The sequence below is a fragment of the Oryzias melastigma genome, linkage group LG5 (assembly GCF_002922805.2).
Source record: "Oryzias melastigma strain HK-1 linkage group LG5, ASM292280v2, whole genome shotgun sequence".
NCBI classification, from domain to species: Eukaryota; Metazoa; Chordata; class Actinopteri; order Beloniformes; family Adrianichthyidae; genus Oryzias; species Oryzias melastigma.
The window spans coordinates 5,726,479-5,739,306 of NC_050516.1; the positions used below are offsets into that span (position 1 = coordinate 5,726,479).

A 12,828-nucleotide genomic window follows, 5' to 3' on the forward strand; every position below is an offset into this window, starting at 1 on the left:
GATTTGAATGATGATGAATGACATTTTTACTATTTCTTTTGATTGTTTCTTTTAATGTTTTATGTAAAGCACTTTGAATTGTCTCTGTACATGAAATGTGCTATACAAAGAAACTTGCCTTGCCTTGCCTTTGGGGGGGGCTATTTATTCTGCTTGAGCAACCAGGTCTCTGCTGCAGGTGGGCTCTAGGCCCTAATTGGTTTTATCACAGGTCTTTTACTAACTCCATCCATCCATTTTCCTGACCGCTTTTTCCCTGTCGGGGTCGCGGGGGTGCCGGAGCCTATCCCGGCTGCTGATGGGCGAAGGCGGGGTACACCCTGGACAGGTCGCCAGTCTGTCTCAGGGCCTCAATCACACACACATTCACTCTCACATTCACACCTAGGGGCAATTTAGAGTCACCAATTAACCTATGAAGCATGTTTTTGGACGGTGGGAGGAAGCCGGAGTCCCCGGTGAAAACCCACGCATGCACGGGGAGAACATGCAAACTCCACACAGAAAGGTCCCAGCCGGGAGTCGAACCGGGGCCTTCTCGCTGTGAGGCAAGAGTGCTAACCACTGCGCCACCGTGCAGCCCCTTTTACTAACTCAATACTTTTAATTTATAATAAATAAACATTTTTTTAAATCTGGAACCACACCTCCATCTGGTTTGAGTCCCCTTTAGTGTGTGCCTGAACTGCTCGTGTTGCCACATAATAACCTTTATTCCTTCATTGATGTAGCACCTTTCAAGATGAAAATCACAAAGTGAATTATGGATAAGCAATTGTAAAAAGGTATGTTTTTAGCTGCTTTGCAGTCATAAACTAAAGCAGCTTAAACATTGTTTGCACAAAAAGAAACAGAACTGTAAATTTCTGTGACAGCAGCTAAGCCAAACACAGGCGCCATCTTGCCAGGAAGAGTTTATCACCAACCAAACAAACTTATAAGGGTGGATGTGGGACAACAAACAATTATGAAACACCAAAGAAAAAAAATGACATTTAGTAAAGCTGATTTAACACTGGTCTAATGTGAAGTGCCTTCAGAAAACACCAGGACAAACGTTTCGTCCCACACAGACAGGCCGACACCTTTAAACCTTTAGTTTTCTTTCTTAACAAAACATTGAACAAGGTAAATCCTTCCAATTCCGTTTAAAAGTTAATTTTTGGAGGCAGATGCCCTCAGTCTCATCCAGAGATAAAGGCTGCAGGCTCGATTGAACATCTCAACCGGGTGGTGATTGAAAAGCTCTCAGATCAGGAGCTGAAAAAATGGGAAATGTCTGTGGAAATACAGAAATACCAGGGCTAATGAAAGTTTTATACGGCAGCAGATTCTTGAATTCAGCCCTGCGGCTGCCTGGTTCAGCCGGAAAATGAGTCCACTTTGGGCCGTCCTGTTAGACCCACTGCAGTGGTGTTCCTTCAAGATCAAACAGAAGAAGACGATAACTGCAATTCTATCTGCAGATCTCTCTCTGTCTTCCTATTTTTTTTTCCCTGCATCTATATTTTTAATATTTTAATGTGTGATTGCTTAGACAGCATTCACAGATTCTCCTGCTCCTTTCCGTATGTTTTTTGGCACGTAAAAACTCAATCACACTTTCAGGGATTTCAGCAGTCTTGGTAACAAAACGTTCATCTTGGTCAGGACATTGTTGCTTATATTTTTGGTATTCATAAACTTTATAGTTTTTGAGAAATTGAGCAAAATATGCCCCATAGGAAATGAAGAAGAAAGTCTTCAAATTTCAAAATTTTAAGTAGGTTATCAACAAACGTTTGAATATATTTATGGCTATTTTTTCATCTTTTAGAGTAATTTTCAAAAAAATGTTGTTTACCTAATATTTTAAAACATTAGCATGCTTTAAAATATTAGGTAAACTCCAACATGTTTCTCTAATTTGTTATCTACTGGGGTTTTTATAGGCTATTTTAGAGTTTAGCTAACGTTTTTGACTAATTTAGTTTTACTGAGGAATTTTAAACAACGTTAAAGCAACGAGCTAGCTTTTTTAGCTAATTTGGCATCAACCAAGGCAGGGGCCAGTAACCTTTAACAGTAAAAGAGCCATTTGGGGCTGTTTTCTACTGATCAGATCCTAGATGGCACTGCATAGTCTTATTTTAGCCTTAAACAAATTTGGATTTACGTTCATAACCTTCTTTTTTTGAATAATACATTTGAAGTATGGCTATTTTTTGGTAAGAACAAGAGCAAAAATATAAAAAGAACCTATGATCTCTCAGAATATGATTTCTTTTTTTAACGTTTGACAGATCTCAAATATCTTATTTTCAAAATAAAAGATGCTCTGTGCCAAACAGGATCATCTCAGTGCAGCTCTGAACAGCTAGAAACCAGTGTTGTGCAGCACATAGTCGCTTAACTCATAAAAGATCAAACTTTTTACCAGAGTTTTGCTTTGCATATAAAATCTGTGCATTCTGGAGGTAGAGTTGAGCAAACAAGAAGTACAGGGAGCTGCTGACTCTGACAGTCGACATGACTGGGTCAGCAGTCTCCATGACTTATTTTATGTTTGGTTAAGGAGCCACAATGGAGAGACTAAAGAGACACGTGTGGATCTGGAGCTGCAGGTTGAAGACCTTGTACTGTACTGTATTTGGAGTTTAGCTAATATTTTAGCAACATGCTAACATTTTTGGCTAATTTGTTATCTACTGAGGTTTTTATAGGCAAATTAAGAGTTTAGCTTTTATTTCAGCAACATGCTAACGTTTTTTGACTAGTTTAGTTTACTAAGGAATTCTAGGCAATTTCGGATTTTAGCTAGTATTTAAGCAACAAGCTAGCTTTTTTTTTTTTTTTTTTTTTTGATAATTTGGCATGTACTGAGGTTTTTTGATGCTAGTTTGGAGTTTAGCTATGCAGCGTTCCACCCTTGGAAATAGCTGTGATAACCTGTGTTGACCATTTGGTCACCCAACTTTTATTTGGAGTGCCTCTTCTCAAGGTAACAGAGTTCCTCTCCCAGCAGAGGAGCCATAAAGTTGTCTAAAACCTCTATTTCCCACTCGGATGTTAAGTCATTCAACTTTTGATCAACTTGCCAGAACCCTGACTATTTCACATTCCAAACTCTGGTTAATTTCAACCTGTCACCTTCAAAGGATCTTTTGGTTCCAGGGATAAAGAGGGATTAAACACAATTTCCAAGATTCCCATTTTTGGTAGTTTTCTAGAAGAAACCAAACCCTCATTAATTCTAAGTTCTTCCAGGGTTAAGATCACGTTTTTTTTTGCGCGCTTTCTTCCTTTACAACATTTTTTGTCTTCAGTTTATTTATAGGCTAATTTAGAGTTTAGTAACAGACTACAGTTTTTAACTAATTTACTTTACTGGGGAATCTTAGGCTATTTTGGAGTTTAGCTAGTATTTAGGCAACGTGCTTTTATGGCTAATTTGGCATCTACTAAAGTTTTTTGGGCTAATTTGGAGTTCAGCTCATACACTAAATATTTTTGCAAGATTAGCATGTATCAGGGATTTTCAAGCAATTTTACTACCAGTTTTTAAAAAATGTATAGGTAAACTTCAGCACTCCATAGTTCTTTAACAAAATTTCCAGTGTTTTTTCAAACTTAACATTTTGCAAATAGCTTTTACATTTTATCAATTAAAGTGAATTGCGTCACCATTTTTAGCAAAAAGCTTCAGCATCTTCAACTTTCAGACAAGCATTCACACAAGCATTATTGTAAGTAATGCAACTTTTCTAGCAGTTGATGTAAGTGTTCTCTTCTCTGCACTCTTTTTCACACAGAAATGAAAAATACATTAGATGTAATTCGATGTAACAGTTTCTATTGGGATTTTTGTGAGTTTTTTTTTTTTTTTTTTTACAAACTTTATTTAACAGAACAATGACAGTAATCCACCAGTTCCTCAACATGAAACTTATTTTAAACACCAAACATAAAAGTAGTTTCTTTCACTGTTCAGACTTTGGTGTTTTCATGAAAGTGAGTTCTCTGTAAATCAGGTTAGTGCTGTTCCGGGGGGGCGGGGGTCACATGGGCAGCGGTCAGGCTGCTGTCACATGGTTCATGTTTGCAGGGAGGAGGAGGTTCTCCGCGCGGAGGTCGGTGCAGGAGCCAGACCCGGATCAGGAGGAACCGTTCGGTCCAAACTGTCCGTCATGGAGGTTCCTGCCATCAACCTGAAGGTGAGCGTCTCCCGCGCGTTCACGCGGTTCCTGTTCGCGAGCACCTGACGCTAAAGCAGAGAAAGGCGGCGGGTATTGCACCTGCGCGGAAGCGCGCGGTTTTAGTTCAAGTTACGGTGTTTTTAAGACAGAAAAGTTTGTACCGAAGAGGAAGTTACGGAAGCCGGCGGCAGTCATCTTTTAAGAACGCTGTCGGTTCCTCGGTTCCTCCGTTGTGTTTGGTCCAAACAGCTGAATGTGAAAAGCGCGTCCAGGTCCTTCAGGAGGAGTCAGGACAGTCTGGATGTGCAGGAGCGGCCGTCTGACCTTCAGGTTCCTCACCTGTGGGATCTCCAGAACACCTCTCTGCTCCTGTCATTTCCACACATGACTGCATGGAGCTAAATTGGAGCGAATATTGTTGGAAACCCAAATAAAACAAATTAAAAAAATATTTGTTTGGCCAAAAATAAAATAAAATAAAATAAAAAAAAAGTAAAATGTCCAAAATATTTTGCTATTCTTCAGTAAATCAAAGAACATAAAAACTGGAGCTCTGGTGGTGAAGAGTTTAAGTTTAAGCTGATTTATTCTGCTATAATATTCCTGCCTGTTTTTATTCATAGTAAATGTAAAAAAAAATAACATTTTTATGTTTTAAAACTGTAGTTTTAGAGTGTTCAATAAATCTTTATCCTGTTCGGACCTCAACCTAAGGTATGTTTTGGATTTTGGCCCCGTTTGACCTCCTGGTTTAAGGTTAGAGGTGAAAGCAGCAACTCCTTGTGTTGGTTTGGTTTCATTTATTAACATTAAAACTGTTTTGACATCTTTACGTTTTTCTTAAAAGTGTTTTCCACTGATGTCAAAAGTCAGAAAAAACCCAGTTGTTTCCATGTCATGTGACAGGGACTGCTTTCAACAGATTCCTAACCATCATGCACTGCTGCACGTCTGCCAGCCATCACATTAGCTGAACTTTTATCCTGAAAAACCTAAAAGCTAACTTCCTGACAGAAGCGAGGTGTTTTGTGGGGATAATGAGCTTCGTTTCTCATGTGTTTCCTCAGTCAGACTAAAGTAGACTAAAGTAAAAGCTGTCGCCTCCTCACAAAGGAAGCTCTGTCTGTCTGACTGGGATGACTTAGAGTTGAAGTGTTGCTGGGAAACTTTCAGATTCAGAAGAGTCCTCGTCACGCCGGGATTGGAGTTCCTTGTGAGCCTTTTGTACTGCTGTGACATGAAGATTATATGATTCTGTGCATAAAATGGAGAGAATTCAGATTAAATTTGCTCCTTTCTCATCTGGACAAACCTAAGCACATCTAGAAGGAGCTGTTCATGTTAGTGTGAGATAACGGCATAAATGAATCAGGAGAAAACAATCCCTTTATCCAAAGGAATCCACGCTGGATGTCTAGATAAGGACATTGCAGAAATGCCTGACATAAATCCGAGGTGGATTGGAAGAATTTGCTGAACAAAGGACATTCCTATGACAATTTTTTTTTATTAAAAAAAATGTTCCAAGTAGAATTTAAATTGTGATTATTACGTTTTTAAACAAAATCTTACAACCTAAATATCTTAAAAAGCAATTTTTCATGTTGATCTGAAGCCTCCGTTTCCAAAATCTCCTCTGAGGGGGCGTGGCTTTTGTTGCTCCACCCCTGATCCCCCCTGTCTGATTCTGATAGCTCTGTGTCTCTCTAGCATAAATCTTCACCGCTGCTACATAAAAACATCCATCAATCTGGGTAATGTCCAGCCGTATGGTTCTGATCCGGATGTCAGCTGGACGAGGAAGTGAAGATCTTCATGGACAGAACTTCCTCCAAAATCCTGATTCTTTCTCCTTCCAGTTCACCAAAGACTCTTTTAGCTAATTCTCCAATGTTTATTGACTGTGATCAATACATTCAATCATTGGTTTCTCAGAGTTCTTGATAAAATAATCAAAGCTAACATCAAAATGCTCTTTCATTGATTTACAATCCTTTCCAACTGCGGTCAAATGAGCCGCCGTTCACATTTCCGTGGTCACATCAAGAAGCTCCGTGGAGTCTGGTGGAGATTTTCCAGCGTTCTCAGTCCTGCTACCGTAAGTATTGGATGAAACTCACACCAAAAATCCAGTGATGCTGATTTGACCACAGAAATGTGAACGGCGGCTCATTTGACTGCAGTCAATGTGAAGATACCATCTTCTCTTCTCCAGAACCTGAACTAGACACTAGGAACAGATGAGGGTTTAGTGCATGTGCAGCAGAGCTGTTGATGGAAAGAAGATCATTCATTCAAACAGAGTCTGTCCAAGACAGTTTGGTTGATTTAAAAGGAGAAATACTTGGAAATGGAAAAAGAAAATTATTTCTTATTACGTTTGTTCTCTTTCAGAAGAAAAATGACACACAGACATGTTAAAAACTCTAAAAACAGGATTTTCATCAGAAGGGGACTTCAAGGAAAAGATGCTTCTGTGTGCAAAAGACGTGAACAATGCAGCGTCTCTCTTCTCTTGCAGGCCATCGTCCTGGTACATTGGCTGCTCACTGTTTGGTGAGTGTGAACACCTTTCTTCACACGCGTGAGGAATTTTCCATCTGTGGATGTTGGCGGTCCAGTGTCATGAACACTGCTGTTGGGTGTGTGTCTGCAGGGCATGCATGGCGTGGCCCTCGTTGTCCTTCATGTGGGGGAACTTCAGCGTCTTAGCGGTGGGCGTGTGGGCCATCGCACAGAGGGACTCGGTGGACGCTGTTCTCATGGTCAGTCTTGCTTTGTTTTGTTTTTTTTTCACATCATATGACGTTTTGCAGAAACCTTAACCAACCTGGAATCTGGGACAAACTGAGCCAGGCTTTGAGGAAGAGGAGATCTGCTCTGCTCCGAGATCCATCCTCCTTTTATGCTTCTTCCTCCAGTGTGAGACGAAGCTTGACTTTCAATCGAGATTCATCATCCATGGCGGTCTGATGACCGTCAATGTGCAAAGAGCAGAAAAAGTAGAGAGGATTACCACCAAAGTGGAATGTAACACTGAGAACTTAGCACTTCTTCTGTTTTCATGCCAAGGAGGAAGCTTTACTGCAAAAACTTCTTTCTCTTCGTCTTTTTTCTTGAAATGTGATTATTTTCTGGCAGAGGGAGGAAAATTCTGCCTTTCACTGAGGAAGAAACCACTCTATTGTTCGTTAAAGATTCACTTGGATTATCTTCTGATCTATTTTCAGAGCGTTCCCAGTAGGGGTGGGCAATATGACGATATAAAACTGTCTTTCAAAGCTGACGATTGGTCATTTTTGAGAGATCGTTTTATTACGATCTTCTAAGAAAAGCTGCAAGAGCGAGAAGGCAAAAGCTTGTTGACAGCTGTGACTTTAAATCCGAGCTGCTCCTCCTCCTCCCGGTGTTTTTTCTTGTAATCAATGATGCACGGTCTAGATGCACGTTGCTGCATTGTTTTGCTAGCTCGTAGCTAGCTACTTTAAGAGCCTAAATCTTGTAGTCGGTCGCTTTTTTTTTTCTTCGTAAGAAGTGTAAGTGAGTTCGCACATAATTTTCTTAATCCGTGGCGTCACTGTTGAGCTTCTTTCTTGGTCATACGGACTGGAGAAAGCCCAACTAGAATATACAGCGCTAATGCTAACGCAAGCTTTCTGCTCAGTGACATAAACACAGAGAGCAGATGTTAGTGAAGGAGCTGTGGATGTAAACTTTAACCTGCCACAATATTTACTGCTATTATCTCTGTGTTTTGAATCTTAACAGTTTGGCAGATGTATTTGATGTTGTCATCCAAGTTTAAAAATGTTTTTGTATCAGTTAAAGATGCTAGCTGGAGCCTTTTTCTCAAAGTACAACGAAATCGTCAATTTGAAGGTAAATTCTGAAGCAATTGAGATTTATTTACCATGTATGTAATCCAGACATAATACAAGTTTTAGTTTCATTTGAAAATTTGGTAAAGGGTGTTTTTATTAATATTATTAATAAAATGTTTTTAATAGGGAAAGGATTTAATTAAACTTTATCAGTCATTCATGCTATAAACTTCATCAATCTCCCTCATTTCTGGTCTTGGGTGACAATCATTTACAAGATCTGTTTTATGGATTTTAGCACAGAGGCAAAATAAAAACTCACTGACAGAAATGCATTACCTGTAGCAGTAGAAGGCACAATTCTTGCACTATTTACAGATTAATCTTTATAGATAATAACTATTTTATTCGAATATATATATAGTATAAATGTTTGTTCAAAATGTGTTTATTTCTTTAAACTAAAATCCTTATAATTAATTTTTTGTCAATTTTAATTTATTTGAAAGAAATTGTGATTAAAATCAAAATCATGAAATAAAATTGAAAAAAAAATCTTTTTTTGCCATTTCGCCCAGCCCTAGTTCCCAGTTGTCTTTTCATTAAAGGGTAACACAACAGGACAGTTGGAGGTCTCTTCAAAAATTGCAAAACAAAAGGGGAGGGGGTTTGGATCTGTGATTGACAGTGACGTAACGTAGTCACTCTGCGTCGTCAATATGGAGAGTGGTACCGAGCGAAAGGATGCCGGTATGTGGAGATTGAGGATTTTTCTCCTCCACCTTCTCCGAGGCAGACGCTCATGGTCCACACCGAAGGAGACCCGTGTCTGAGTGGTAAAATTCCGCTAGCATCCCAGAAGTCTATGAAAAACTAGCGTGCATCAATGGTCACTAGAGTAGCGGATATAGACCACAATGCATTGCAGTCGAACAATTTCGAACAAAAAAAACGTGTTTAAATGTAATATTTGAATAAACCAACCATGTTTTCACCATCAGAAAACGGTGGAGTCATAAATACACGTTGCGAAATGTTCGTTTTTATTCGTTTTTTTCAATTCGTGAAATCGGTGACGTCACATCCAGTGTTTAGAAAAACAAAAGAAAAGTAGTGAGCATCGTGTCCGAATTACCTTTTAAATCCAGGGCACTTTATTGTCCCGCACTATATAGTTTTTTAGTAGTTAGGGGTTAGGGGGGGAATTCAGACAAAGCCTATATCTTCAGGAATTAAACACATTATAAATTGTCAAAAATGTGGCAATGACCAACAGACAGCACTTTTAAAGACTCATTTCTAGAGGTCAACAGACAAAATGTTGGTTCAGTGTTTGGTTACCCGCACCGCCGCTACCTACAATTTTCGAATTGTCCACATACAGTATGTGATTTCACGGTGACAAAAATTGATGAGTTCCTACAAGCATATGCGACTACGAGCACATTTTCATCAAGAGGATCAACACAGCTGCAGTAAAACAGAGAGAAAATATCTGCAGAGTTAATGTGTACATCTACATTTGAATCATTTCAGTTCAGGATAAGAACTAAATCATGTCTGGAAGGTCATTTTGTCACTTGTTAAGGAATGGTTTTTGATCTGTCAATAATTTAAACAGTAATCTCCGTGTTTCGTAACCCTGCAAAACCCGCAAAAAAAAGAAAAAGAAAAATAAGACCCCTCCCCTCCACACCACCACCACCACATACCCCCCCCACAGACAGACACACAGACACAAATATCACTGCACGCAAAAAGAAACACTGTAGCTGCCTGGAATATGTTAAAATAAGTATTTATTTAATTTTAATTCTCAAGAATTATATAATATTCATTGCAATGGAAGGCTACTCAAGCCATCATACTAACATTTGGTTTGGCTCCTGCAGCGCGGTAGATGTTTTGACAGACATCTCCAGTGTTTGAGGTTTAAAGATTTACATAGTTAAGGGTTTAAAAAGAGGGAAAAAACTTGGTTTTATTAATAATGAGTCCCTGGAAAACTGTATCGCTAAAATAAAATGAATTAGGAAATCCAGACAATCGACTCGTGTCCTCCAAATCCTCTACCGACGTAAATAACATTCCCTCTGGATCAATCCAGCCTCCACTCTACATGATCCTCTATGAATGGACGTGATGCTTTGGTTTCTGCGTGGTGGAAATGCGACGTCTCTAATGTGAATGTTCTCTAAATGTTAATGAGGAAGTTCTATTTGAACATCTTTCACTTGAAGAAGGGGCGGAGACCGCAGGAACTCTGAGTTTCCTGAAGGAAACCTGCTCCAGACCAGGTTACGTTCACAGACTCAGTTACCATAGTGATTGATTCTGAGTTCAGCTTAACCCGCTTCTTGGAACGGGCTTGGTTTGACCCACTTTCACGGGTTTGAGTTACCTCTGTTTCTGAAACCAAAAACTTTCCTGAATTTGAAGTTCATGAACTCAGAGTCTCAACAAAACCTGCTTCTTGAAACGGGCCCCAGCAGGAGTTCAATCAAAATTAGCCTCTGAGTTGTGGGCATCCCCATCCCCAATTCCTCTCCCCGCTGCTGGGAGCTTGTGACCCACCAGCGTATTTTCAATATCACAAGTACAATCTTTTTCTTTTCTTTTTTATTTCTTTTATTATTTGAGAATGTTTAGGTATGCAAAAAATAGAAAACATTGACATTACAACTTTCATTTGTTCTCTGTCAAAAGTCCTTTTCATATTCAAAATTCCAAATCGAAAGACCCAACATATGAACTTGTGTTCTTACACTTCTATCCTTTCACTTTCATGGTAGGAAACATGATCTTGAACTGCAATTTTTGTTGGAACTGAGAAACTTTGAGCAAAGTCGGCACCAGGAAGTGAGGACGTTAACCACGACTGATTGGTCAGACTGATGATGCTCAAACCTCCAAGAACGATCGGTGGAGTCTAAGGAGCTGGGTTTTTGAAAAACAGCTTTCAGCTCCATCGCAGTACCATTGTTCTTATCAAAATCAGAATCAAATAAACACAAAGTCAAAAAGAATTTCCTGATTTTTCATATCCTAACTAGTTCTATCAGGGTGTTTTGGGATGAGCACAGAGCTGATATCCTGGTGAAGGTAAATGTTTTTAGAGCAGAGAAAATGAACACTTTCCCATTGAACACCTGACCGTCTGCCGCGGCACACAGCTTAAAAAACACTGATCTAATCAATCAACATGAAATCAGAGCCTATTACTTGTATTTTTTGCTTCAAATCCTTGAATTATTTCAAAAATAAAAAATCTGTTTTGTAATCCGGTGTGCCTTAACTCTGATTACTGCTTACTTTTTAACAATAAAACCTTTTTCTGCAACCAGAGAGCTACAAGCTGGTGTGGGGGATAGTTGCGGATTGAAAACTTTTTTTTTTTTTTATCCTGATTGATCCTGAAGTGACTTTGATTCAACAGTTGGAGTTTCTTCTTTAGTTCAGTTTCAATCAGTCACGAGGAAGTAAACCAAAGCGACTGCAGGCTTCCTCCTGAGGACGACACAAGCTTTGGTTTTTACTTCCTCTCTTCAGAAGTTAGTGTTTAAAGTGCCAACACAATCAGATCCTCTTCTTTCTGTTTGTATTTCAGCGTTTTGTTCTGAAAGCAGATTTTTCTCTGCTCGTTTTTGCTGCTCGCTCTGGAGTCTTCATCACATTATTCTAATAAAACCAGAGAGAAGTCAAAGTCTTCTCCTGACCGTGCCCCTGCTCTTCTCGTGCAGTTTCTCGTGGGCATCGCGGTGACCATCCTGACCGACATCATCCACTTTGGAGTTTACTTTTCCTCGAGCCTCTTCGACTCCAGCGTGTTCCGCTTCAGTGCCGGGATGGCCATCCTCAACCTGCTGTTCAAACCCGCGTCCTGCTTCTTCGTGTACCAGATGTACCGCGAGCGAGGAGGCGAGTACAGCGTCAACTTTGGTGAGTCCCGTCAGCGCCATAAATGGAGCAGAATCTGAATCCGTCCAAAGAGACGCGTTCACCTCCACACCAGGGGCGGAGCTAGAACATTTTCTGTGGAGTGACGGGAGGGGGCAAATGAGAACAGCAGAGTGGAAGTCTTTACAGATGAAAAAATCAAAAATGTGTATTGAATACAAATTTCAGTTTAATTGTCCTTTCAGTGCAGAAAGTGTGCATTGCTTCAGTCTAGTGATGAACTGCAGTAAAGCAGTTGTTGTTTTTGTGAGGGCAAAGATGAATGCTGCAGCTCCACATTCGAGTCTGGCTCTTTTACTGTGAAAATCTTCAGGGTTTATGCTCATTTACCACCACCGGTCAGAGTTTCAGCATCTGTGTGGACTTGACTTTGTCTGGACCTCAGCGGTTCTTCCTCTCATACTTCAACAGACAGGAGGAGCTGCTGGTTTCCATCCTGCAGCTTCAGCACCAGCAGGTTGATGTTCATGATGTCATCATCAGTCTTCATCTCTTCTGCTCCTGTCATGTCACCTCACTGCAGCTGACTTCATCACCTAGTTTAGCTAAAAAGGATTCAATTTAGAAAAGGGCAGCATTTTATCTATTTGATATGCTTACACCATTACATTCATAAGGAGATCACAAACAAGCTGAAACTCTGCACAACATGATTTTGTAATCCCCTGCTGGTCTATGAGGGGATTCTTCATCACTTTCCTCACAGAGACACCTGTCCTCAGGTGGAGCGCTGCACCGCCGTCCACGCGCTGCTTTCTACAGAATGAAGCCACATTCATGTTTAGACATGATCTAAAGAACAATAATGGTCAGAAATCATATTTATCCCACCACAATAATACTAAAATGATGTAAAATACTCTGTGGAAGAGCAA

General features: G+C 39.9%; 1 protein-coding gene and 1 long non-coding RNA gene across 3 annotated transcripts; one reads left to right on the forward strand and one right to left on the reverse strand.

Annotated features, from left to right (window-relative positions):
• Positions 1-2,543: 2,543 nt before the first annotated feature.
• agtrap (angiotensin II receptor-associated protein) lies at positions 2,544-11,935 on the forward strand (the record flags this gene model as incomplete). Of its 2 annotated transcripts, none has more annotated exon segments than XM_024270279.2 (5): positions 2,544-2,603; positions 4,085-4,193; positions 6,697-6,731; positions 6,832-6,940; positions 11,737-11,935. In XM_024270279.2, coding segments are annotated over 5 exon segments (493 nt in total), but the record flags the coding sequence as incomplete, so codon positions are not given.
• On the reverse strand, positions 3,851-4,687 carry LOC118598742. The gene is made up of 2 exons (XR_004947839.1): positions 4,337-4,687; positions 3,851-4,274 (listed from the first exon to the last, which is right to left on the reverse strand). It is a non-coding gene; the product is annotated as an uncharacterized LOC118598742 (long non-coding RNA).
• Positions 11,936-12,828: the final 893 nt, after the last annotated feature.